This window comes from Meleagris gallopavo, chromosome 1, assembly GCF_905368555.1.
Source record: "Meleagris gallopavo chromosome 1, MGAL_WU_HG_1.1, whole genome shotgun sequence".
Taxonomy (NCBI): domain Eukaryota; kingdom Metazoa; phylum Chordata; class Aves; order Galliformes; family Phasianidae; genus Meleagris; species Meleagris gallopavo.
The window spans coordinates 37,303,540-37,330,301 of record NC_139404.1 but is presented as its reverse complement, the minus strand read 5'-3'; the positions used below and the strand labels follow the sequence as shown (position 1 = coordinate 37,330,301).

The 26,762-nt window shown below is 43.0% G+C and overlaps 1 protein-coding gene across 2 annotated transcripts; it reads left to right on the top strand.

Annotated features, from left to right (window-relative positions):
• Positions 1-20,199: 20,199 nt before the first annotated feature.
• Positions 20,200-25,699, top strand: KRR1 (KRR1 small subunit processome component). 2 transcript variants are annotated; one of them, XM_003202093.5, is made up of 10 exons: positions 20,200-20,344; positions 20,608-20,786; positions 21,149-21,283; positions 21,652-21,777; positions 21,874-21,957; positions 22,640-22,696; positions 23,095-23,265; positions 23,433-23,510; positions 23,613-23,706; positions 25,074-25,699. In XM_003202093.5, the coding sequence occupies exons 1-10, from the start codon at positions 20,281-20,283 to the stop codon at positions 25,211-25,213; spliced, it is 1,128 nt and encodes a 375-aa protein (XP_003202141.2). In that variant the 5' UTR covers positions 20,200-20,280; the 3' UTR covers positions 25,214-25,699. The 2 variants fall into 2 exon arrangements, with proteins under 2 accessions (XP_003202141.2, XP_031409526.2); XM_031553666.2 differs by having other exon boundaries at positions 20,217-20,344; positions 20,611-20,786.
• Positions 25,700-26,762: the final 1,063 nt, after the last annotated feature.

Sequence of the window (26,762 nt, the reverse complement as noted above, 5' to 3'; positions counted from 1 at the left end):
CCATACATGTATAGCTCAGTGGTAGGGGAGAGCCAAGAGCACAGCAGCTCACCAGATCACGGTGCACCAGTGCCGCCTCAATAGGATGCTCATTGCCCCTAACACCAACCAGCCTTTCTGCTCACTGCGTCACTCAAGCAGAGAAAGAAATGTCTGAACATCAGCACAGCTGCTTGGTAGGCTGATGGAGCAGCTGCAGCCCCCAAGGCTCACTCACCCCATGCTGCAAGACCTCTATTGCCTCCAGCTGGTAGGGCACCAGGCTGCAAGTCTCCAGGCATCCCCACTTTGGGGTTAGGGGGCTCTGGTGCTGACATGCTGTAGAATAGAGAGGGTGGACATCAGGATTACTGGGGCACCTCACATGGGATTTGGCAGGTTGCTGCAGTTTGCATCAGTGTGAAGATGCTGTGTAAGTCTGCAGTAAGCTGAGTTCACCCCGACATGCACAATTACAGCATCCAGAAGCAAATTACAAGTTTAAAACTGTTCTTTATGGTTTGGAAAGCTCAAATTATAGGGCCAGAAAAAGAGTGCCATAAGGATGAGAAGTAACTAGAAGAAAGTAATTATTAATAAGCTTATACATTCTCATTTGCTGCATTCACATTGTAACAATTTATTTCCGTGAAAACTAAGTAAGCAGTAACATCCCTTGAGGGGCAAAGCAATGCAGTGTTTTTATGCTTTAACATCCTGGCCAGTGATTGCTAGAAACTTCTTGTTGATGAAGTATTCCCACTGACTGGAATTGATCCTTTGCAGAACTAAACCTAATCCAGACAAATAATACTATCTGATAATAAGATAGTAGTTCAGTGACAAGAAGTCTGCAGTTAAACAGTAGAGAAAAGGGGATAGAAAGTATCCCTGAACAAAGAGCCTGTGCTTGTGTCTGCGACAGAAAGATGATTCTTTTTTTTTTCAGTGGAATAGGTCTTAAAGCTTTGTCATCTTCCGGAAGGTTGCCAGTGATGTACAGATTGGAGAAAAGGCAAATGAGCCATGAGCAATGCAGTGGCACACAGCAGCCTGCATCGCCTGGCGGTCTGGTTGCTGTTAAACAGTATGGTGTACTGCAGCCAAGTTCAAATCCAGACATCCAAGGAGATGGGGCTCTGAGCATCCTATGGGAGAAAGACAGCCCTTCCTCCCAGGAAACTGTGGCAGATGGGAAAAGAGGTGGAGGCCCCACTGAACTTGAGCAGTTAGCCCAGCCCTTCTGCCAAGTGATTAAAGGCAGGGGAATACTGAGTGGGAGTGAGCAGGATGTGTTACCTCTGTGTCTGGCCAAGTGAGTCCATTTCTGGTGTCAGCAATTCAGAAAGGATATTGAGGAACTGGAGGAGATTCAAGGGAGAGCTACCAGGATGAGAAAAAAATGGAAAATGTGAGGAAGACCCAAGGAGGGGAATCTGTTTATCTTATCAAAATCAGGATAATGCAACCTGTGGCTGCCTACAGATGAAACACAAATTTATTAGCAGATAATTCTTCAGCCTAACAGAAAAATATATAGCATCATCCATCAAGAAGAGTAGAAGACGCTAATGCTTTAGAATAAAAATAAGGCACAAATATCTAACAATAGCATTAGTCAACAATTAACCTCATTAGTGATCAGAGTAGACTGCATTTTTTTCCTGCTGAAAGAGTGTTCTTTGTCAGGAGTTGACATGGAAATCTGAGCTCTGTGCTCTGCAAAACATCAAATCAAATGATCTCGGTGATCTCTCACAGATCTGTCTTTGAATCTGGTAATTCCTTTTATAGCCCTTCTTTTTTATATCTCTTCCCGGGAATCTTGTAATTCCTAATTCAGCATGGGGGAAAAAAAAATCATTTCAGTGTCTTTAATGTCTACCAAATGCTTTTTGCATTCATCTTGCAGTGTTTTTGATTTCCGAAATGCAATTTTGGCTGATCTCTAGCTCTATGTGCTAGCACACAGATAATGTGTGAGGAGATGTCTCTCAGTCAGACTGCAATATGCAAAGCTTCATGGGAGCACTCCGTAACATCACAGGCAACTATGGCAATAAATGATTGAGTGATGAATTGGCAGCTGTGTCCTAGGGGAGTTTCAGCTGAAATCCCACTCTTTAGAAATGAAAAAGAAGAAACCAAAGTGGCCAGACCTTCTACCAAGGACTTATACAGCAGGGTTTGAAAAAACAACCTGTTAAGCCCTATATATCACCCCAAACCACATTTTATTGTATGCAGGAGTACATCATTTATGAAGAAAAAAAAAGTCTTTCATTGCTAGGTTGTGTGATCTTTCTACTTGTTAAGGACTTTGACTCCCTTTTCTCTCAGCAACTAGTTTGTTACAACACTGGAAGTTCAAGGCAGACTTCAGAATCTATGCATGGTGTTGCAATGAGCCAAAGGAAAAGGCAGTGGTAGGCTGGAACCAGGAGAAAGAGGAGCAAAAAAGAGTGAGTGGGGATGCTGTGCTGGATGCTAGTTTGCTCACTGCAACACCAGTCCTTTTTGGATGAATTTCTGGGTTAGATCATTCAGTAGTGTTGGTGTACCATTGCCACTGTTTAAATGCTGTTGCTCAAAGAGTTCGTAATGCCATGGCATGTGGATACATCATATATAGCATTTACATCACTGTTATTTTACAATTTGATAATATGAACATATTACAATGGGGAGCAATAATATACAAGCAGCAGTCTGAGTCCATGTTTAGGTAGATCAAGTTGCCAAATGCTGCATGCAAAATTTCTGGAAAGAACATTTTTATTAGGGTTAGTTGAAGATGCTCTGTTGGTTTAGGATGTCTGTTTGGATATCTGATACAACTCAGTTTTTCACTCCTGCAGAGCAGGCAGAATCACTCCCAGATTCCATTTTTAAATAGTCTGCTATGCACAGCACTCATGAGTAACCCAGGTCAGGCTGATGAACTGGGGAGCTAAACTCAGATGAACACATTTTCTCCGTGAATTTGGCCTGTACAGGCACACTTGTTAGATCGGGAAACTGTAATTTTTCAGCAAAAGTAGAGAAAGCAGAGAGGAGAATCCAATGCAAACAGTGTGGATTACAGTCTGGATTTTGAGGGCACACACAAAAGGATTTGATATTTGCAGGGCTTTAGTGTCACTCTTTTAGTTCTGTCACCTCCACTATTAAAGTCAAACCTTGTTTTTGGATTTATCATGTACAACCATGCAGATAACATAAGCCCTCTGGGTTTAAATAACAGTTTTAGGCACCAGTAAGCAACACACAAATTCTACTGAAAAAACCTCAGACACATTTTCCACGCTTGCTTTAGGAACTGCCCCAAAGCCTTGGCTCAGAATGACATTTCTGTTCATCTAGGAAGTCCAGAGCCTCATCTGATCAAAGCACGTGCTCCTCAAAATAAGAATGTGAGGAAAATTATTTATCTTTGGTGCAGAGACACTTGGGGGGTGAGTTTAAGTCTTGTGCTGGAAAAATACAAACCGGATTGTCTTCCTTAGGCTAGCAACAGGTCTATGCTTCTTGCTTCAAATGCATATAAGTATGTATCATTTTGTTATTGCTTCCATTTTCTTATTTTCTTATTGTTGTTCTTTTTTTTGTAAAAGGCATCTCATGTCTGAATGAAAGAAAAACCAAAACTATTACTGTCTAGTGAGGAAGAAAGCAATTTGGAGATCAGCTAAACACATCTTCAGATGACTGGCCCACTGTAAATTTCAAGCACAACAACAAAAACAAACAATTCTGTGCTCTCACAAATTCATAAGCAAGCTAACTCACTAGTAAACTTATTCTAGTTCTAATTACTTAAACTTTTTTTTGAGTTTTTAAGACTAAATTGAGGCTAGGCTTTGGATGAACAAGGGTACAATACAGAATTAACTTTACTCTTACCTACTTTTCGCTGGGAGACACCATTTACTGCAGAGGTAGTCAGGGTTAGTAAGTGTTTCTGTTGCTTTATTGACCTGTCACCTCCAAAGACTTTTTAATATTTAATTTGGAGTTAGACACATACATGATAAAGGTAGGATTATTTCATCAGGGCTCCCACTCATTAAAACCTCCTCTACAAATCTGTTTGATGCTCCTTGGTGCTCCAGGATAATGAGAACCAAAGGAAAGACCTGACTGAGCATCTGTGACTGCAAAGACACTGCTAAGTTCTTATTAAGAGGGTTGTGTGTGTTAAAAATGGACTGAGTTAGGAAGCACAGCTTTGCTCTGTTTTAGTGCTCATGTTAAAGGAACCTGAGATCATTTACAAGGAGGCTTTATTTTTCCAGTAGTGTCTCAAGACAAGAAAAGAGCTTTTTATTACTACGCAGTGACGGAAAAGGATGAAAGGACAATTCATAATACCCTGGAGACTGCATGATATCTTGGTGGCAGTTGTTTGGTCCAAACAAATTTATATAAGGATAACTACTTTTTTTTTCTTCTAAATGTTTCTCTGAAGTTTAACATTTACAGGGAAGTTTCATATCTATGCAGATATTTATCCAAAAACTGGACTTTAGAGTAAGAGATACAGGATCCCCCAGAGAACACATGATGAGTACCTCTGTTTGCTAGGACAAACAAATTCAGGTGTTGGCAGTCAGCCCTGACGTGAATCTTGGAGATTGGGTTTTAACCAATCCTGGCCCTGGAAAGGATTCAAGTGTGCCACAGGGGAAAGAGCCTGGAACACTTAGGGAGGTGGGTGCTCTCACTGAAGGAGGACAGCACTGGTCTTTTTTTTTTTTTTCCCTGCAGCTGTGAGTTAGGTGGAGTTGCCACATTCCTTTGTTTGATGGAAATTAAGGTATTGTGAATGCATATACCCAGAATGCCAGTGCTCAGAATTACTTTCCTGACTGGCAAGGAGATTCAGTAGCTCATAGAGATAGGCATTTGCTTTGTCATGGGCAGTTTCTGTAAAATACAAGGCAGGTTTTCATGTGAAAAAAAAGAGAGGCTACAAATGCTGCCTGCCATCTGTTCTGCTCCTCAGTTGGTTTCCATTCTGCCCCTGGGGTCCTGCATCTTCTCTGGGGGGAGCTGGTATGGACCCCTGCTGCAGGCACAGCACTGTGCTACAGGGAATAGGGGCTGAGCTCTTTCAGCCATCTTCCATGGACCAAGTTTATAGATTTGCCAACATGATTTGTTTCTAGAGATGGGAAAATGGAAAGAGAAACAACCGCAGCCTTTCAAGGAAGGAAATACAGTGGGAATTTTGGTGCATCCGCAGGTCATTCATTAATATCGGCTGATGAGTCAGAAAAATGTGGCTGTCTCCTGACATGCAGTGTGCCTCAGTAACAAAACAGGTTCCTGTTGCAGCAGTTCACCATTGCTAATGCAGAGCCAAGCCCTCTGTCAGCTTCTGATGATTCCCACATCCAAATAAAGGGCTGCCTTTTGCTTCCTGTTTGCTTTTCTGTTCTCTCAGTCCCCCTACTGACACCTGCATGCAGGCTTACAGAAATGACACTTCTACTGAGTTCTGCAGAGTGCTGTATATAAACATACGCATCAGTTAGGATGCTAGATCATGTCGTGTTCAATGTATTTAATAAAACATCATTCCCTATTATATGACCTTTTGTCTCTCAGTGCAAAGTCTCAGTTAATGCCTGCAGAGCCACGGAGGCACTTGCTGAGGACAATCCCTACCCCTGCACACACTGTGCCCACAGCTGCCCAACGGCAGCCCTCACTGCTCAGAGGAGGAAGCAGCTCTGCCACAGGGATAGGCCATGGCAGAGCCTGGCAGCTCTGCTGCGAGGCAATCTGCTCCTCAGGGTGAGCTGTGCATGAGCAGATGGTAAAGGGGCTGACCCTGCTTCAAGCAGGAGGCTGGTGGTCACAGGGCCCTGCCGAGGCCTCTTCCTACCTGAGTTACCTAAAATCCCCCGATCCTAGCCCCAGGTCTTCACACCTGCTCACCTGATTCAAATACTTGGCTCCCTGGCTCTCTTCCAGCCTTGGCTTTGCATCTATATCAACACTCGGTGACGCAAAAAGTGCCGCTCTCCCATACATCTTCTGAATATGCACAAAAAGAAAGTGTGTTTTAAGATCACTGTAAATCTGTTCCCTTCTTCACGTGGGGTGATGGTTGCCCATGCCTTATCTGAATTACTAAATAGCTCTGATCAAGCACATTTATCTGCAGATGTAGCAAAGAACTGCTGGACCACCAGATTGTCTAACCAATCACTGATCAACAGTAGCTAGATAGCTCCAACTACCCACTAATAGATTTTCCAGACCTAAGTGACTTGCGAGTTGTAGGTTTATTTAATGTGAAATCTTTATTCTGCTTGTCTGATCAGTCTTATTTTCCTTCTGGTGAAGTTCTTCCTAGATGAAAACCATTAAAAACCAGTTCAAAGGCTGTTCTGCTTAGCAGTGCAAGCCTCTGTCTTGCCTTTTCCCAGCTAGCTGTGTATTGTTAACCACTCCTGTATGATGAGCTTCGAGGTGAGGCCCCGACTGACTTTTATTCTCATCCAGCGGAAACTCCAACACAATCACTGAATCTGCTTTTGAGGAAGAAGGCTGCTTAGAATACACAGTGTCACGGTGCTTGCACTGTTTTCCATAAATACAAGGCACATTCAGGGAGAGTGTAGGAGGGACACAAATGTTTTGAGACAAAGAGGCAGAAAAAGCATTTTTCTAACAGTTGATTTTCAAAACAGAAATCCTATGGGATTTCAAAATAGAAATTGCTTCTACATAATTAAATCTTTTGAGAGGTTCATCTGCATGCTTGTCCCTGCCTTGGGGCTGGTTTTTTGCTGCCCATAATAAGCTGCAGTTGGCCACCCCTGAAGCCCTGCAGCAGGCAGGCAGCACAGTCGGAAGTTCCCATGTATTTGTGGGGAATTCAGCTGCAGCTTGAGGCAGTGATGTGCCTGAAGGAGGGGGGGGAGGTCAGAGAGGAATAGCTGGAATAATGAGAGAAGTTATCACATCCCCCAGGAGATGGATTTTCAGGGATAAGTTCCATTTCCAGCAGTGTTGCATGTGTAGCCAGTATTGTCTTGCTAAGTCCTCTAACCTGAAAATACATTATCTGAATGTAAAGAAAAACGGAAATGATGAGCTATTTTGGAGCTATGTCCCATCCTCTGCATTGAATCGGAGTGGGAAAAAAAAAAGCCTGCAAACATGAGTATTCCTACACACTAATAACAACAGCATAGTTTCTGAATAGACTGCTTTCATACATGGGTGTCTCTCTTTCTGCTTCTGTTGTTAAGACACTGGCCTTGCAGAGAACTACAGCCTTTTGTCTTTCAGGGTTCCTCCATGCTCAGGAGCTCAGCTGCAGGTATCTCAGCTCTGCATTCTCCCCAGCACACCATGCTCACATGCAAGTCATCGAGCCCTGGAGCCTCCAAAACAGCCAAGGGCAAACAGGCAGCACAGGGTGAGGAAGTAAGCCCCAAGCACCATGCGGGAGCTGCTTGAGCACCTTGTGTCGGGGCATGGCTGCCATTCCCTGCTGCCTCCTGTGCTCTGGGAGCTTCAGAGTGACAGATGGCAGCATTTGTGGCATCGCCGCAGCATCACCTGCCAGCCCTGCATTGATCTTAGCCCAGCAGTGCCCAACAATCCCTCTCATTCATAAAACCCTGGGATTTTTATTGTTCCCTTTGCTGCTCTGAGACACTTTTTTCCAAAGATACTGATTTAGGCTCATAAACACGGAAACAATTTTGTGAAAAATAACAGGTGGCATGGGTTTGGGGGCAACGAGGCAAATGCGTTTTTTTTTTTCACACCAGATCTTTCCTAAGCTGTGCACAAACTGTGTTTTGCAGTTAATGATGAAATGCTAAGACTGCCGGGACATTCTGCTTTTCCAACAAGAGGAACAAAGAACATCTTTTAGTAAAAAGCAGTTTTTTTTTGTATCTGAAAGACCAACATCACTCACAAATCACGGAGGCTTTGGAGCTGATGCTCAGGGTTAAGTGGATGCAGCAATAAAGCTCACTGACAGCTTTACAAGCAGGGACACCAGAAATCCTTCTCAAATAGAACCATAATCTGTTCAAACTGTCCTGCATGGGGCTTTCATCTTTTCACACACTATTTGGAAGAAAGCTCTACTAATGCCTTCATGAGATAGGATTTTACTCTTGTATTTGGATGTGGAGCTTAGAGGTAAAATGACTTCAGCCACAGGCTCCATGGGTGCCTCCCATCAGATGTGCACGGCTCCAGATGTGGGACATCCAGGAAAACTGCTGCCCACCCCAATGGGATAAATGCCTGCACTGTACTTAGGCAGCACCCTGCATGTGGCCCCTGCCCCCATATTAACTGTATTAACAGAGCCAAGCCCCGTCCTCCTCTACCCCTGAGTGTGATGGGTGCTGGATTTGGGCACCTGGCCTCATGCAGGCATGAAGGCTGTTCTGCTCTGCAACACCTGCCATGCAGGGGTAATCAGAAACAATTTAAGCAAATACGGCATTTAGCTGACCAAGACTTATTAAATAAATATGGTGTAGGATTTACATATTGACAAATGCATGTACGCTTTTTACTTTGCTTTTTTTTTTTTTTTTTAATTAAAATAAATAGAGAATAGAAAGGAAATTCAAAATCATGATGGCCTACTTTCAGGTTACCATAGAACATAAAAGCAGCCCAGATTGAATAAACACTGACAGACAATATTCAAAGAATACTTTTTTTTTAAAGTCTCTAAGGTTTGGCACTATAGAACAAGGAGCACTGAAGGTGGAGTACATCTGAAGACCAAATTTGAAGCGTAAACCACTGGCTGGGCATGGAGGCAAAACTGGTCTTCATGAGAAGAAACATTCTTGCTGTAGGAGTGTGTGTGCATGGTCATGGTCATTTTTCTCAGACTGTGAGCCTGATATGTAGGTTGCTGTATCAAAATGTTGTTTTATTGCAATGTATGCCCTGACTTCACTTGTATGAGGTAGAGATGAGAGCTGTGGTGCCCCAGGAAGGACAGGTTGAAGGGTTCTGTGAAACATTCTGCTGCTCCTCCCTGTGCCATAGGAATTAACCTCCAAGGTTTCCAGCAGAGAGGTCACAGCCTGTTTGTTACCAAATACAGCATCATAAATTATGAGAAAATTTTCCTCCTGGGTGAAAGGGAACATATGATGCACTGTGGTACTCAAAACAACGTAGGAGACTCCTTAACACATCCACACTGTCTTGAATGGGCAGATGTTACTGCACTAAGGTTTCATAAAATCCCTTTGGCAACTTGGGATCCTGTCTCCAGCTTGCATTGCTGAGTGCAGGAGCAGCCCATCCTGCTTCTTTCTTCACCAACACAACAAGAGATGCCGAAGTACTCCAGAAACTTTCAGGTGATTGCAGAATACAGCTGGTTCTCAGGGAAGTCATTTCACCTGCCAGTATTTCGCATGGTTTTCATCCCTTCAGTATGGCAGTCAGGGTGACTGCTGAGCCTTGTTGCACCACCCAGTGCTTGCTCTGAAACATGACATTCTCCCATAGTCATACCCAGGCACCCAGAGCTTTGCAAACCTGTCCCAACTTTGGAATTCACCACGGACTGAAACCAAGAGAATTTGGCCTTGTTTTGGCCTTGCTTTGGGAAGCAGCAGGTGCTTGTGAATGTTTTGGGTGAGGCTGGTTGTAGAAAGCCATGTTTCAGCCAGGCTCCTGAAGACGACTTTCAAACTTAATTTTCCCCTTAAAAAATGGTGAGCTGAAATAGTTGTTACTTTACTTACAGTTCCTGCAAAATTTCTCCTTTGGATACTGAGTTAGCAGCAAGAGAGAAAGTGCTGGGTTCTGTCACCTAATGAGAAGCACTGTTTCTTTACAAACAGTGAATTAGGAGATCCTAATGGCAGACCATTAACTCCCATGAAGCAATACAGTACCTTTTGCAGTATTACTTTTATTTTTGCCCAAGCTTCATCCAGTTCCAAGTATTTTCTGATTCAAATAATGATCTCAAGCACTTTCATATCTTCATCTCATTTCTCATTTGCTCTATGGTATAAAATATTTCACACATTTTAGTTTTTTTATCAGTGATGGTGAAGAGTTATGACTTGACCATTCAGCTTCCAACCATCATATAACCATCAGCAAATTAGGACCTGACTATTAGATGCCTGCAGAGTAGATTTTGCTAAATGTTTAACTCTTCTCATTCAAAAAAACAATCCTCTTTGCTATATTATATTTATTTTCTTCTCTTCCTTCCTTCCTTCCTTCCTTCCTTCCTTCCTTCCTTCCTTCCTTCCTTCCTTCCTTCCTTCCTTCCTTCCTTCCTTCCTTCCTTCCTTCCTTCCTTCCCTCCCTCTGTCCCTTCCTTCCTCCTTCCCTCCCTCCATCCCTTCCTTCCTCCTTCCCTCCTTCCCTCCTTTCTTCTTCATTTTTTTTTATATAAATGAAGAAGTGATGCCAACATAAGCGCTGTGACATTTACAGCAGTTCAGCTGGGAACATGCTGCCTGTTCTTTTTATACCTAATTTGCTGATGATTTCCAACCATGTAAGAGTACAAGCAAGCGCTCAGTTTGATAGCAGCGTGTGCTGCTGCCCTTGTCTTTTGTTTAACCCTTATCTAATTTTGGCAGGACCGCAGTTCCTGCTCTTAAGCGTGATAAAAGGATCAGCACACTACCCAAACCTACAGCCAAAGGCTCTGGGGCCATGCAGGCAGGATGTCTCAGTCCAGCACTTGCTGAAATAGGGTCATCTGACCCATGTGATCAGCAGTGCCCTTGGGTCCCGCTGAGCTTGCTGCATGCCCACAGCCCTAATGCTATTTTGTTATGCTTTTGGCATAACTTGTCTTCCCTGCTGACTCCCTGTATTTCCTCTCTCCTCATTTGGAGATGGCCTCAAACCCTAAATAAGAAGTGTTGCTTAGCCACAGTGATTTATGAGGACATTTCCTAGCCTACTTGTGGTTTCCACAGTGCAAGCCTTAATATGCAATTCAGGGAGAGAACTGGAAGGATAACAGATCTCATGTCAGAAAAGGACCACGAAGTGTAGCACAACTGCCTGGGAATAGACTGTTTGACTGTCCATATACTTAACTAAATTGCTGATGTTAGAGTAAAGCATATCATCCAGAAAGGCACCAAATCTTCAGCTGAAGAAGTGGAGAAAACATTTTTATCCTGAGCATTTAACAATTATCCTTATTTTTGCATTCTTGTAAATATTATCTATGTATTTGTCACAGCACTGTTCCAACCACTTCAGCTGTATTGCTTGTGCTTCTTTAATTCCCACAAGCTACACACAGTCACTTCTTTCCAGGATCCTATTTCCCACAGGGGTCCAGCTAGCATTCCTTCTTCCCAAGTGTGTGTTTTGCATCATCTTATGTTAAAGTACTCCTTGTCTGGATGACTCGAGCTGAGTGAGTGCCCCAGCACATTACGTGACTGCCATATTACAGCCTATCTGCTTTACATCCCAGGCATCTTCCATACACTGGCTTTGCATTGCTCTTAGAGCTGTTTTCAGGTGCTCAACAAAAACACTACCTTGGACCTATGCAGACTGAATCACAAATCTGGCAGCTCATTTCAGGGTTATTCCTCATTGTTAATCAGGAAGGTCTTAATCCACTGGCTGTGTCCTGTGTGATGTGTGACAAGGTTTTTATTTTGGTTGATGTTGGTGGAGCTTTTTGAGATAACATCCATATAGTCTTAGTACATATGAGTTAAAGGTCTGTCCATAACTGCCATTTATCAGACGAACTTCTACACTGGGCAAGTGAAATATATGATTAATAATGTAGGTTTGTTCTTGCAAAACACTGGTGTCAGTAATTAAATGTACATCACTGAATCTCATATCAAGCTCCTCCGTAGTTTCAAGTAGGATGGAAATTAACCAGCCAGTCCACAGCTGTCAGCTAGTGACATCCTTGCGTCCTCTTCAATTAGCACCTCATCATCTTGCTTCAAAGTTCCTGTAGTTCCCCTGGTATTTTAGAAGCTACTGAAAAATCGTTCCCTTCTCAGCCAGCTCTTCTGGGACACTTGGGATGCACAAGAGGCACTCTGCCTGTGTTACAGAAGCCAGAACCCTGCATCTTTCAAAATCAGAGGAAAAGCGCTTTCCCAAATGTTTCTGCCTCTACTTTGCATTATTTTAAACATTCTTCTATCTCCACTATTGGAGGTCTACTTTCAGTTTTGGTTTGAACATATTTACATTTAATAATTGTCCTTGAACATATGGTACTTTTTCACATTTAGAAAATTCATTTTTCCTTCACTGGGCATGAGATGTAATAGAATTACCTGGACCTGGGAAGCCCCAGAACATAGCTTATGCAGCTAGGAGGCAGGACTAATGTTGCCTTGTTTTGGGGTGGCTGGATGCAGCTGTGATCCTGTGCATGGGGAGCTGCAGAGCTGGATAACTTTCCCTCCCTGCCTTATAGCCTGGCTGTGTGCTGGAGAAAACAGCCTGCCCGCTGTTTCTGTTTCTTACTTTCCTTTGGAAGCTCCAATAGCAACTTTGTGCTTTAAAAGCATGAGTCCATTTGAGACACTTCCAAAGCGCTTGACAGCTTTTCCAACCTGCTCAGACTTGGTGTCTCCTTGTATGACAGCCTTTTGAAATGCCCACAAATATGTTTTCTCACTTCCCATTCATGTATTAAAAGCTCATCTCAGTGATGCGGTGCCTGCCCAGGGTCTCTCTTAATGAACAACTGTCAGATGTTCAGCATCAGCGGCCTTCACCGCTCCAAGGCACAGGCTTTGAGAGCTCTTCTCAGTCACTTCCAGTTCTGTCTGAGAACACAGGGCAGGGGGGAGAGGGGAAGGAAGAGGCTGTGCCTGTCAATGGGATTCCAGCTGGTTTGTATATAAAGTCTTTCCAGGACACCCAAAATGCCTCATTCACCAGTCAGACGTCACATTTGAAACAAAACAGACTGTTTGGTTGACATGACAGCCCTGCTGAGGTACGTGATAATGGTGTCCCTTGTCTGCTGAACCCAACGCGCGTGCTCCCCATGCACCGGCAGCCAAGCGGCCCTGGCCAGGCTCTGTGGTGGGCGAATGCACTGCTAGGCCTCTGCCCCAGCCAGCCAAGGTCCAGAGAATACCCTGGCATAGCTTCCTGGCACAAACCATCATTTTTATATTGCTTTTGGGTAAACTTCAATGACTCATCTTGTATTCATGTTCATCTATCGTCCGCTTTTTTTTTTTTTTTTTCCTTCTAATGTTCTGATTTGCCAAGCTGCAAGTGGTTTGTTTAACAATGTGCAATGCCTGGAGAACAGATGGCCTCTTTTCTTCCTCCCGGTGGCATGCAAAAACGAAATTTTATCATTCAAACTTTGGTCTGCGATATTTCATCCGAAATGGTTGTTTTAACAGCTACTTCACCACCCACGAGCTCCATTGTGTTTCCTTCCACATCGGATATGACTTTACAACAAACCTAGTGTCCCATGCGGCAGCTGTACCGTGCACAAGCTCCTCTCAAACTGCTGTCTTGTAGAAGTCGGTACTTGGAGAAAGCTTGGCACCTAAAATCTTTACTTTGGTAAGGGAAGGGGACAGCCCAAAGTGCTCTGAAAGAAGTCCTGGCATCACCTCCCAAATTGCCTCTGGGACACTTCCTGCTGCCCTGCACTCCACATTTTGTGTCCCCACCTGTGTCCCCCAGGCTCCAGATGGTTGCTGTGGATCCGGGTCAGGGGAAAGTGCTGTGAAATCTGCTGTGGGTGGAAGGATACACATGTACTAAACGACTTCATAGATTTATAAGAGGCTCGATGTTCAGTTTTAAAAAAAAGCTTGCTAAATTCTGGGCTTTGAAACTGGCTGCTAATATTTTAGTGAAAAACAATAACCATGTGGGATTTAGCAAGTCACAGGGCAGGTTATGAACAGACGTTTTGTCTGCCAGTTCTCAGCTGCTACTTTGATAAATCACAGGGGAATTTCACACTGGCTATCTCAGGGGTAAATGCAGCAAACACAAAGTTTCGTATCAGATTTTATGGGCTGTAGCTTTCAGCATACTGAGTTCCCTCTGAGTCGCATGATTGTGAACCAAGGACAAGCTGTGCTGCTGAATCACCGCTTTTATGGTGAGAGAGCTCCCCGTGGACACCAGGCTGGTGGGGACACCACTGCAGCTCAGGATTTCAGGCACACAGAGACAGGAGGAATGGAGATATGGGAGTGAGGATCCTCTGGGCTTGATCCTCTGCCTGCAGCATAGGATACAGCCTTATAGCTGCTTCCAGGGTACCTACAGCTACACATAACACATTCACTGACACATACATTAAAAAAGAGCAAGAGCTGAGATCTTACTTGCTTTCTGGTACAGAAAGCATGAGTGTTTCAGGGTGACTGTCATGGTGTCCTTGGGCCAGAAGAGCTGCACCATGCTATGCCTCTAGCCTGCCTGGTGCCATCGACAGTGGTGAGCTCACCCATGAAGCCTGACAGCTCAGGCTCTGCATCTCAAAACTAATTCATCTGTGCTTCTGCTGACACCTTCTGATTATGCTGCTATCCCAGTAAAATAAAGGATGTGCTGCAATCAGTTTCCCACCCCCTACTCCATTGCGGATACGAGACAAAGGATATATTGCTAATTAAAATGTTCTTATCTGCTGGAAAGCAGTTTGTAGGATTGATTTCAATAAAACTGATGATGCAGCCTACTCAGATCACTGGGAAATGACCTCCTTATTATAAAGTCCCAGAATAACATAGTGAAGCAATCTTGATTTCCTGAAATCTGTCAAAGGAAGAACTTTGCAGTTAGTTACAGCTTATAATATGGATACTCCTGAAATGTCCTCTGCTTAATGAACAGCTGATATTGGCTAACCTCATGGAAATAAGAGAGAATTAGTACCAGCTGCAAAATGCATTCATTGGATAGTGAAACTGGCAGTTGGTATTATGCCTGCTATAAATATTTTTAATTAAAAATTGTTTTCTGTCTCTTCAATTGGTATAATAGCGATGATGCTTACTGAGAGTTACTGAAGATGTAATAGGATTCCCCTTCGTGTATAGCAGAGCTATTTATTCTGCTGTAATTTTGCTATAGTGGAAATCTGCATAATAATGCCTGGATTCTAGTACAAGAGAAAAATAGATTGAGGGAGTATTTTATCTGCACATTTCAGAATAATACACACCGGCACTATTGCGCATTCCTAAAAATCCACAATGCTCAAAACCTGGCTGCTCAGGTACAATATTAAAATGATTTTAATCACATATTTTGGAGAAATTCAGGGACGACTGAATTTTCAGTTCTGAAATTCAGGACTGTATTTCCTGACCACTCTCAGCTGCTCATTCTCTGTGTGTATCTCAGGTCCTGGCACAGTTTCTGTTGTGTGTAGTTTGCTTTCTGACAACTCCCAGACGCTCAAGTCAAGAAAAAAGCCCCATCCTGTCCATCACTGTACGATGCATGATTAGACACATCCCCTGCTCCAAAGACCTTTTGATTTAAGCCTGCTGCTTTGATTTCATAATGACATTGAGATCCTTTTCCCAATTGGCTCCATCCATTTCTTGGTGACAGCAGTTTTATTGCAGCACGGCTTTCCCCAGACAAAGCTGTCATCCTTTCTGTCTGTTGGTTCTTTCTTCTTATTCTGGGTTTTTCCTTCTGCATCTAATTATCTTTGCTATGGTTTTCCAGCAAATCCTTTCAGATGATTTTGTGCTTCGTGGCCCTCTCATGTTCCAGCTCTTTGTTCCTCTTTAGGGTTTAGCATGTGCTCTCCTTTTTGCTCTCTTTCAAAGGGAAGTCCTCACTCTCCTAGAGTCAGGTAGTTCTCAGCTGAGCTGAATTTATGGTGGTTGCTGTCCTCTTTCCTGATCTCTCCATGCCTAGCCTTGCAAGTGCTAGCTACATCTGAAAACTTTGCTCTTGAATCAGTGATACTCCTCTCATTTCTAGCAAAACCTTCCTTCTGGCTTTCCAGCTCTGAAACACTAGTAGATAACTGCCAGTGTGAGCGCTTGCTCTTTTTTCACCCTTAACCCAACTAGCAGGAATATGTGCAGTTATTTCTCCATCCTGTCCTTGTAGCAAGGTGCGGATTTGCTATGTGGTGAAAAGAGAGCCCAGAAGACTGAGAATTTGTTTATGATCCTGTGATGATACACTAAGTCTCATTCTCTCTTCTGAAATTTGTGTTTTCCACTCCTACTTCCTGCTTGCCACCTGTGATGACCTCCCCCTCCTCAGGCTCCCTGCAGAGTTGGCAGCAGCACTGCACCAGAGTGGTTTGCAGTGGGCACTGTTGCTTTTATCTGTCAGCACCTCTGCAGATTGCTGCACTCAGCAGCAAAGTCAAGAATAAAACAGAACCAGAAAAGTGACTTACACCTCTGCGAGAGAGAGAACTGAAGAGGAAAGAGAAATGGAGAGCATAGCCATGTCAGCCTTGGTCGTGTTAGCAGGGCTTTTCTGGAGGTAGCTGGGCACAGGAACTTTCTACTTCATTATTTTTATTCTGCCAGGCTGCCTCTGAATATTGGGTCACTTCGTGCCATAACTTTACTCAAATAATGAAGGAGTTTTATATTAACACGAAAAGGACAACACATTCTCAACCTTTTTTTTTTTTTTTTTTTTTTTTTCCCCTGTATCATGACCAGTGAATAGATTTTGGTATCCAGTTTGAGTTATATTTTGATTATTTGATGAGATGTTTTGCATGAAAGAGCTCAGACTCTCACTTGTCCTTGTGGCTGTTTCCTGCCCTGCCATGAGCAAAAATAATTAAGAATACCCTAAGCTAAGACAAATTTGAGATACAATTCTCCAGTTATTTCAATCAAAAGGCAGTATTGATTATTTAATTACGCAGAAAAGATCCAGATGCTGAACATTTACTACAGATTAATGTCTGTCCCAGAGCAGTTAATGGCTCTTCTCACTGCCATCAACACAAGCTGCTTATTAATCCCTGGAAAATGGCTTGCATAACAATCATAACCTGCTGTTAAAAGTTTATAAATAGATAAAAGTGTCACATGGATTTACGAGTGCTGGGGCTGAATGGGATCTGCATGGCATTTCTAGTGAATGGATGCCATGTGCATGAGCTCATCTGATTGCTTGAATTATCACAAAATCCCAAGTTGCTCTTTTGGATTTGAAAATGGCACATAAGAAAGTGCCAAGTGGCTTGAGTCCTATCTACTGACTGGGAAATAATTACTTTGCTGCATAATAGAGGCACCTTCAGCCTAACAGCAGCGCTCTGCCTATTTTATCTTACAGCCTGAAGTGCATTCAGGGGAGGCTGTGTGGCTGTGCTGTTTCATCGTCTGCATTGCTTCTAACAGGAAAACAGTGAGTGCACATAGAGACACACACACAGCTGGCCTAGGTTCCTCCAGAGCCCAGCAACCAGCTCAGCAGATGTAGGGGTCTTGCTAGGCTGAGATCTGTGTTGTTCAGGCAGAAGACTTCGAAGGAGCCTTCTGCACCCAGGTCTGTGGTCACACAAAGGGAATGTGATACATGTTGCTTAGTGTAGGAAAACTGCTTCAACAGGGCCTTGGACTCGATGATCTCCAGAGGTATGATCCAACCCCTACAGTTCTGTGATTACTGAGAGCTGCTTTAAGAAAACATGTTGCCCCATCACAGTCTGGTACAGGACTGCTGGAACTCCCTGCAGCAACCTCCATCTCGCTGTCCCCTCAGCAGTCCCTGGCCCTAGACAGCTGTCCCCACCTCCCAGCCCGCCACTGCCAGACATGCTGGGGCTGGCCATTGCGTCTGAGCAGTGTCTGACAAAAGTGATATAAATCTGTCATTGTCTGAGCCCAAGTGGGCTGACTGGAGCAGGAGAGGGGTCTATAGGAACACCTGGTCTGTGACAGGAATTAGGGAGGCGGCTTCCTTGTATTCAACTCCTCTGCAAAATTTGAGGTAAGAGGAAAGCTGAGAAGTCACTGCCTCCACCAGAAAGCCAGGCAGGATGGGATATGAGGGTCCTTCCTGAGTCACAGCTTCCAAGTCTGATAGCACAACTGCTGGTGCTGTCTCTTAATTTGAGGCTAGATCTTCTTCCCTGTAGCATAACATTCTTTCATCCTCATATTGCATGTGGGCTGATCCCCACCTAGAGATAAATTAAGGAGATTAGCTCCTCTGCACCTTAATATTCCTCTGTGCAAAATAACTCATTCATGGGGTTTTGGTCTGGTTTTGAAAGGAGTTGGAGACCCTCTGGATGAAAGTGGGTATAGTGGGCATAGTGGAGATGGGTTGATGTTGGACTGGGTGATATTAGTGATCTTTTCGAACCTTAATGTTTCTACAATTCTGTGAGTGGGCATGGTGGGGTTGGGTCTACAGTTGGGCCTGATGGTCTTGGAGGTCTTTTCCAACCTTCATGATTCTCTGGTTCTGTGATTCTATGAAGGCAGTGTAGTGAACACCAAGTGCTCTATCAACCCAGGATCATAAATTCCCTGTTTAGTGCTCGTTGTTGTAGGTAAGCAGGTTGCAATATCAGAGCCTTTCTGCCATGCACATATGCACTTCCCAAACAGTTTTGCTGCAATTAATTATGGCATAATTAAAGCAGAACAACAGCGCTAACTAAGGGTGAAATCTTGAAAAATAAATAGCATTTGAGTTGGATTTGTTATTGTTTCAAGTTCCCCAGATAAGAATTACACTGTCAGGCTCCTGACTGGTGAGAGAGCTGCACACACCAATAGCTGCGAGCTGGCTTCTGCCTGGGCTGTGGTTTGGGTGGCCTTGTGGATGACCCCATTGGGGTGCAGAGCTTTGACAGGTGAACTTGATGATCTTAGTGCTTTTTCAACCTGAATTACTCCATTGTTTTATATTTTCAGCCAGCGAGCAACAGGGATGCTCTGTTCCCATTTCCTTGGAGACAGACGTCCCTGGAGCGTGCCTGCAATTTGGAGAAGATCCAGGTGCGTCTCACCAGAAACTTCTGAGCCGCGGTCTGTCCGTGCTCATTGCCAGAGCAGCTCAGGGATCCTCGGGCACTGAGGCTCGCTGGGCTGCTCCTTTTGTCGCGGCGGTCAGTGCCACCCAGCGGATAAGAGCAGCAGTGCGGCCCAATGAAACGTCTTTGGGTGTCAAAACTGAGTTATGGATGCTTTATTTATGAGTAGAGTTGATAGTGGGGATAGCTGTTGGAGAGGGTCCAGAGGAGGGCCACGAAGATGATCAAAGGGCTGGAGCCTCTTATGAAGAAGTGTTGTGGGAGTTGGACTTATTCATCCTGAAGAAAAGGCTCTAGGGAGACCTCATTGCAGACTTCCAGTATTTGAAGGGGACTTAAAAGCTGAAGGGGGACCAAATTTTTACAGATTGATAGTGATAGGAAAAGGAGAATTGCTTTAAACTAAAAAAGGGGAAATTTAAGGTGGATATTACAAAGAATTTTTTTACTCAGCAGGCAGTGAGGCACTGGCACAGGCTGCCCAGAAAGCCTGTGGGTGCCTCATCCCTGTTCGGTTGGGTTGGATGTGGCCTTGGGCAGCCTGAGCTGGTGGGGGACAGCCCTACCCATGGGGAAGGGGTTGGAATTGATCTTTAAGGTCACTTTCAACTTAAGGCATTCTATGATTCCATGATTATGACAATAATTAAACACCTCACAGTGAGCAGGTGTGATGAACGTTTGCAGGGACACTGCCCTGCCTCAGGGATTCCTGCTCAAACGTGTCTTCCAGCTTCTCTGGATGCCCAGGAAAGCAGCAAAGGCTGCACAAGCTTGCTTTCATTCTGAAGAAAGTGCTGAGGTACAAGTATGGGATGGGGAGTGGGGAGGAGGCAGGGCATCACCCAGGAGGCATTAAGCTATGTCATTCAACTAAATAATTAGGTCTCATCAGGAACATGTGTTCTTTTTAGTTGCAAGTACTAAAGTACTTCAAGCATCTACCCAAGTGCTTTGGTTTGATTTTGATGATGCTGGATTTTTTTTCCCTTTGCGCTGCAAAACGCCAGCAGCAAATTCAGCGCTGAGGAGCGCGGATGGGAGCGATGTCTGATATGTAAGAGGAAGGAGGAAAGAAGGTGCTTGCTGCACGCCCCTCAGCCAAGCCTTCTCCAGCACCCTGCAGCTGCTGCCTGAGTGGAGATACAGCACCCAACCCAGCTGCCCAGCGCGCTGTGCTGCCCGGGAGCTCAACTACAACGGCGTGCAGCGCGGGACTCTAGTTCCCGGCGTGCCGCGCGGCCCCCGTCCCACTTCCGGCGCTGAGCGGAAGTTGTGTGCGCGCGGTGAGCATGGCGGCTCCTGAGGCGGCGGAGGAAAAGGCGCGGCGTCCCGGCAAGAAGAAAGCGGCCAAAGGTGGGTGCGGGGCTCTGTGGGAGCTGTCCGTGGGCTGCGCGGCCTCTTGGCGGCGGGGTTTGGGCCTGCTGCCCCGCCATCCTTTCCTTCTCGCTCGCTGAGGGGCCCGGCCTCGGGCTGGAAAGGCGGTAACTTCCTTAAGGAGAAATGCAGAACGCCTCAACGGAGCATTGAACGCACCGCCTGCTGTGTGCCTGCTTTCAGTTATCGCTGCCATCGATGACAAAGGAGAAACAAACTTCCTTTCGTCTTTTAATCTCTAGTAGTTGATGAGTCTGAACTGCTCACTGTGCCGGATGGTTGGAAAGAACCCGCGTTTACCAGGGAAGACAATCCCAGAGGGCTCCTGGAAGAAAGCAGTTTTGCAACGTTATTCCCCAAGTACAGAGAAGCCTACCTGAAGGAGTGCTGGCCGCTTGTCCAGAAAGCCCTGAGTGAGCATGTATGAGTTGTGATGTTGTGCTCTATTGTTTGAGGGATATAGGTGTTACTTTTGCATAAAAGCTTGCTGTAGTAGCAGTTGCTCTCCATAATCTGCCAAGGAGATGAGGGGGATCTGCCTTTAAGGGAGATGAGGGGGGGATAGTGTTTCAGGCCTTGTGATACATAGGGACTATCAGTCTGGTGGCTTTTTGTGTGTGTGTGTGTGTGTGTGTGTGTATATGTGTGTCTGAGAATCATTTTCAGAGGTTTGGATAATGGATTTGCATGCCTGTGCAGTGTGTAGTTTTATATTTCTGAATTTCATGCTACCAGAAATATAATCTTAGAGATTGCTTTGCTGTTTGTTTTCACACATTGCAGTACGTGAATGCAACGCTGGATCTAATTGAAGGAAGCATGACAGTCACTACTACTAAGAAGACTTTTGATCCATATGCGATCATCAGGGCTAGAGATTTAATAAAGCTTCTGGCAAGAAGTGTTCCGTTTGAACAGGTTTGTAGCAAATAATATTGTAATGCTTATAAAGTAGTATGTTTTCAAAATATGGGTTTTTCAGGTAGTAGTGGTGAAGCACTGGAACAGGTTGGACAGAGAGGTGGTGGATGCCCCATCCTAGGAGATACTTAAGGTCAGACTGGATGGGGCTCTGAGCAACTTGACCTTCCTGTAGGTGTCTTTGTTTGTTGCAGGGGAGTTGGACTAGCTGACATTTAAAGGTCCCTTCAACTCAAATGATTTGATAATTATATGAAAATATATATTTAAAATAAACATATTATTTGCAAATGAAATGAGTTTTTTGGCTCTTCTGAATAATACTTCTGGATTCAGATGTTAATACCTGCTGCTTGTATCTTCAGGCAGTTCGTATTCTTCAGGATGATGTTGCGTGTGACATCATTAAAATAGGCTCTCTAGTGAGGAACAGAGAAAGTTTTGTGAAAAGAAGAGGACGACTTCTTGGGCCAAAAGGATCTACTCTGAAGGTATTTCTAATAAGTATGGTTACCATAAAAATCTTAGGTGCAGATTTGTTTCAGACCTTGAGCTCACACTGACTTTATTCATTTTTGTTGTTCTAGGCCCTCGAATTGTTAACCAACTGTTATATTATGGTGCAAGGCAACACTGTTTCAGCTCTTGGACCTTTCAGTGGGCTAAAAGAGGTAAGAGAAGGCAGATGAGTGGTTTATGTAGCCCACTTTTGTGTCCAGCTCTGGCATAGGCTGCAGGCAGAATCTGACAGCCTCAAGAGTTGTCCTTTCAGCTACATGTTAGTGCTACTTCTATGTGAACGCCTGTAGTCTTAGTTTCTGAATTTTGTTAGTTGCTGAAAAAGTATTTTTTGTTTCTTAAGGTAAGATTTAGCAGATGTATCAAAGGGGTGCTTTCATATAATTCTGAATAATGTATCTAGTGCTTCAGCTTTTTTTTCCCTGTAGATTACTGTGCTGAATTTATGTAGTTTCAGTTAAGGGGTTTAAGTGAAAATACTGCAGTGTTAATGGCATATAGCACGGGTGAACGTCTCATGTCTTTTTAGTAATTCTGTCGGGAAAAATGCATGTCAAAAGCTAAAAAACAAAGAGACATTCAGAGCGGTGTGAAAGTGGTGGTTACAGGTGATGCTGGAGTGTATCAAAAGCGTGACAGTAGAGCTAATGATATTTTTGAAGCACTGTGCCTTCTAGTTGGCTTTGGGGCTTTTTCAGTCTAGCTGCTTTTGTTGTGAAGCTAGGAAAGAGAAATTATCTGATTTTGAAGAAACTTAGGGTACTTGATATTTTACTTGATTAGAATATGAAGTACCTGCTGAGTGTACCATTCATTTTCTTTTATTAAATACAGGTTAGGAAAGTTGTTCTGGACACAATGAAGAATATACATCCCATATATAACATTAAGGTTGGTACGGTCCAGTGTGCACCTCTGCAAGCATTATGTCTTTGTACAGAGCTTTATGTTAGTAATTATATGTTTCAATGTAAAACTGTTTATGAGAATTTGTTTTGTACTTAAAAAAAAAAAAAAAAAAAAAGATAGTCTACTTGCTGGGGATATGTTGTCATTGATAGTATCTGAGAAAATATCATAAGAAAAGTGTTTTCTTCCCTTTGATTGTTTGCTTGATACCTGCTATTTAAATTGTCCCTGTCCTGAGACATATTCACCTTTCTGCTTCTGTTCATAATTAAATCCCTCAACTGTTAATATACTATAAGAAACTTTTAGTTTGGAGCTCTTAGGCACTACTGCAATACTATTGTTTTATTCTTCTTTATGACGTTCTAAAATTACCAAAGACTTTGATGATCAAACGTGAATTATCAAAAGATCCTGAACTGAGGACACAAAACTGGGAAAGATTTTTGCCTAAGTTCAAGCGGAAGAACTTGAAAAAACGCAAGGAGCCAAAGAAGAAAAATATTAAGAAGGAGTACACACCATTCCCACCTCCACAGCCAGAAAGCCAGGTCAGCTGAAACTTTATTTGGCTATGCAGGAGTATATGATAATTTTAAATCCTGCTTTTGTTAAGATGAAGTTAAGGCTTTTTCTGTCAAGTTTTTATTTCCTGATACTACATACCTGGCTTAGAATGTATAATTTTCTAAAGGTTTGTGGTACTTTTCTTGAACAGATTGATAAAGAATTGGCAAGTGGTGAATACTTCTTGAAAGAAAGCCAGAAGAAACGAAAACGAGTGGAAGAAATAAAGGTAAATTTGTTACAACCAATTTAAAAGGGCTTGATTTCTGACTTGATTTCTCCCTTTTGCCCTGCTCTATTGGTACTTCATTCTTGTTATTGGTAACTTTAGGCAAAGCAAGCTGATGCAGTCAAGAAGAGACAAGAAGAAAGAAATAAAGCTTTTATCCCACCAAAGGAAAAGCCAGTTGTGAAAGCAAAGAAAGGTAACGTGTTTTTTTTTTTTTCCCCGTTCTAAACATTTGTAGTGTTAATTTCTAGCCTAAGTGATTATGTGGAGATGTAGCCACAGGAAGTAAGAAAAGTCATGCTACTTACATATTAATACGCTGTTTCTTGTGAGCTGAAGGATTTGTTTACTTCTCAAGCAGTGTATGTTCTGGAGCACTGATTTGTATAAAATACTTTTTTGTGATAGCAGTAAACTTTCTGTAATCGTGCTACTGCCTCTTCTGTATATCAAATACTGTGCTCTTCCAGCTGATAAGTGTTTTGAATGAAACCATTCAGTCTTCCAGAACTAAATAACAGAAATACTTTGTATGTAGAGAAGCTGAGTTCCAAAAAGGACACCTGATGGTGTGTAGGAATTAACCATGTGAGGTGGCAGAGTTGGACCTAAGCTCATGACTCTTGGCCAAAAGAGAAAATACCAGATGAATCATAGAATCACAGAATGGTTTGGGTTGGAAGGGACCTTAAGATCCTAATTCCAACCCCCTGCTATGGGCAGGGACACCTCCCTCTAGACCAGGTTGCTCACAGCCCTGTCCAGCCTGGCCTTGAATGCTTCCAGGGAGGGGCATTCACAGCCTCTCTAGGCAACCTGTTCCAGTGTCTCACCACCCCCGCAGTAAAGAATTTCTTCCTAATATCTAGCCTAAATCTACCCTCTTCCAGTTTAAAACCACTTCCTCTCGTTCTGTCGCTACATGCCCTTATAAAGCATGTTCATAAAATGTTTTATGAACATAAAATAGGATGTTCTTCATGCTCTGTCACTTCCTGTAGAAATCTCTTGCAAAGGTTTTCATGCTGAGATCAGACTTTTTCCAGTAGCCATCATTAATGCACGGCCAGGGAAGGAAAATAAGGATGGTACAGGCATGTCTGTGAACTCATCACCCTAGTTGCATGCATATATATAAAATGCCATGAAAGCTCTGAAAATAAGTACTCAATAAGTAGTTTATTTTTTTATGTAAGACCAACAAGGCAATAGACACATGTCCAGCAGACTATGTATGTATTAATCTTGGAGTACAGCTGTGGTCTGATAAGCGGGTGACAATTTCTAAGTGTGCAATGTAGTAGGGCATCAGTTTTCAAACACAGTCGTATAGGATTTTATGTAACTATTCCTTGAATTCTGTTGAAAGAGGTTTGTATATCATGCTAGTTTCAGTAGAAATGGTAGGAATAGTTTATAAAATTGTTACCAAACATAAAATTAGTCCTAACCAATGCTACAGGATGCACTTTACCGTGGATACGTATGAAGTAATCTCACAGGCTGTGAAAAATCAGAAAAGTGAAACTTGTGTCTGTTTGTGCTTGTGTTTTTACTGTGTAGCCTCCACTGAGAAAAAAATTGATATTGAAGCCATCAAGGAAAAAGTAAAGAACGCAAAGAAGAAGAAATTAGGAGCACGTCCTATGGAAGAAGTCAAGTTAAAAATGGCAGCAGATGAAAAGAAGAAAAAAAAGAAGTAATTCACCACTCATAATGAGCACTTTTCTCCTACAGTAAAGAACATTTTCACACTTGGAACAACTGAGACGTGGAGTAAAACACTTCTTGCTGTCAGTGCAGTGTGGATGAGAAAATACTGGGCAGAAAGATTGTTCTCTTTTCCAAGCCCATTTTAACGAATGGACCTAGAGCAGCTATGCAAAATTGTCAAAATTGGTGTAATAAATCTGTTCTCTCATATTTATTGACAAAGTGAGAGTGTATTTGGGTAATATCTGTCTGCCTAAAGGAAGTTTCATATTAGAAACATTCAGGAGTTTGATACAGAATGTGAAATGGTAAGGATTGGAGAACTCGGTAGGAGTTAAATGGAATACTTCTATGAAAGGCTGCCAAATAACTGTCAAGATAGGCAAGACTTATTAGTTTTATTAAGCTTTTATTTCTGTACAAGCTGGGTTTTTTTTGTGTATCTTGTCTTGGAGTTAATAAACTATTTTAATATATTGATGTTAAATCCTTTAATTAGTCATCTACTGCAAAACCCACATCTTGTATTCCTGGAAGCAAGCTTACAGCTTCATGTGAGGATTAGACAACCGTAATCTTAATTGAACACCATTAATAAATTGTCATTTATTAACTTATCTTGTTAGGCAGAATGTGACGCAAAGCAAGTGTGCTGCAGGGGAAACGTAAATGTTGTTACCTTTCTTTAAATGTGTTCTTAATTCATTTCTTACAAGAAATGAGAACTTAGGTTCCTTTTAACTTTATTCAGCCCCTTCCCCTTTTTTGAAGGAAGTACAGAGGTTCTTAGTTTCCTAAAAATGGAAATTATGATGAAATAGAGTGCACTAGAAAAGCAGATGTTACTTAGTTGATGTGTCTGAGGTTCAAGAAGCAAATGTAACAGTAAGTAGGTGGTCAGGCCACACCAGTTTCATGACAGTGTTTGAGTGCTTTGCCAGACTGGAATTCCTTGCACGTGTGGAAAAGATGATTATGCTAGAACACTGCAGCTCACTTTGCTTTGGTTAGTGGCCTTTTATTTGGGACTGGCCGTTGAAAACACAGCTGTTTTCTTTGTTACATGTCTAAATAAGAATTTAGAATGTATGTTAAAGAGTCAGTGTGTGTGTATGCATGGAGAAAATGATCTAGGATTCTTGCCCTTTAGGGTGGTGGACAATATTGGTACCCCTTTCTGTTGCCTGATCTTTTCTTGCAACTTAGTTCTGGAAGAGAAAACTCAATACTCTATCATCCATAAATGTCGGTTTAATTACTTATAAAATCATGTAAGAAAGTACTGCTCAACAGATGCTTCACTGAGAAAATAAGTAAATTACACACCCATCTCAGAAGCTGTAGTAAGCTGATATGTTTAGGATATCAGCCCTATGATAAACTCTTAGACATGTTACCTGATATGTAGCTGTTGATGGTGTAAAGGGGAGACCTGAGCTCAGCATCAGGTGGGTCAGACATATTGAGGGCCTGAGCCACCCTTGGAGGCATTGCAATAGTTGTCAAGTGATCCCACAAGTGAGTACTTCAACAGAGTAA

What these genes read in the sequence shown, in the direction of transcription:
- KRR1 (XM_003202093.5), top strand. Translation starts at nt 20,281, where the DNA reads ATGGCGGCTCCTGAGGCGGCGGAGGAAAAGGCGCGGCGTCCCGGCAAG. An exon ending in CTCCACAGCCAGAAAGCCAG is followed by an intron (nt 23,266 to 23,432) that starts GTCAGCTGAAAC and finishes TTTCTTGAACAG; the next exon opens with ATTGATAAAGAATTGGCAAG. An exon ending in AACGAGTGGAAGAAATAAAG is followed by an intron (nt 23,511 to 23,612) that starts GTAAATTTGTTA and finishes TGGTAACTTTAG; the next exon opens with GCAAAGCAAGCTGATGCAGT.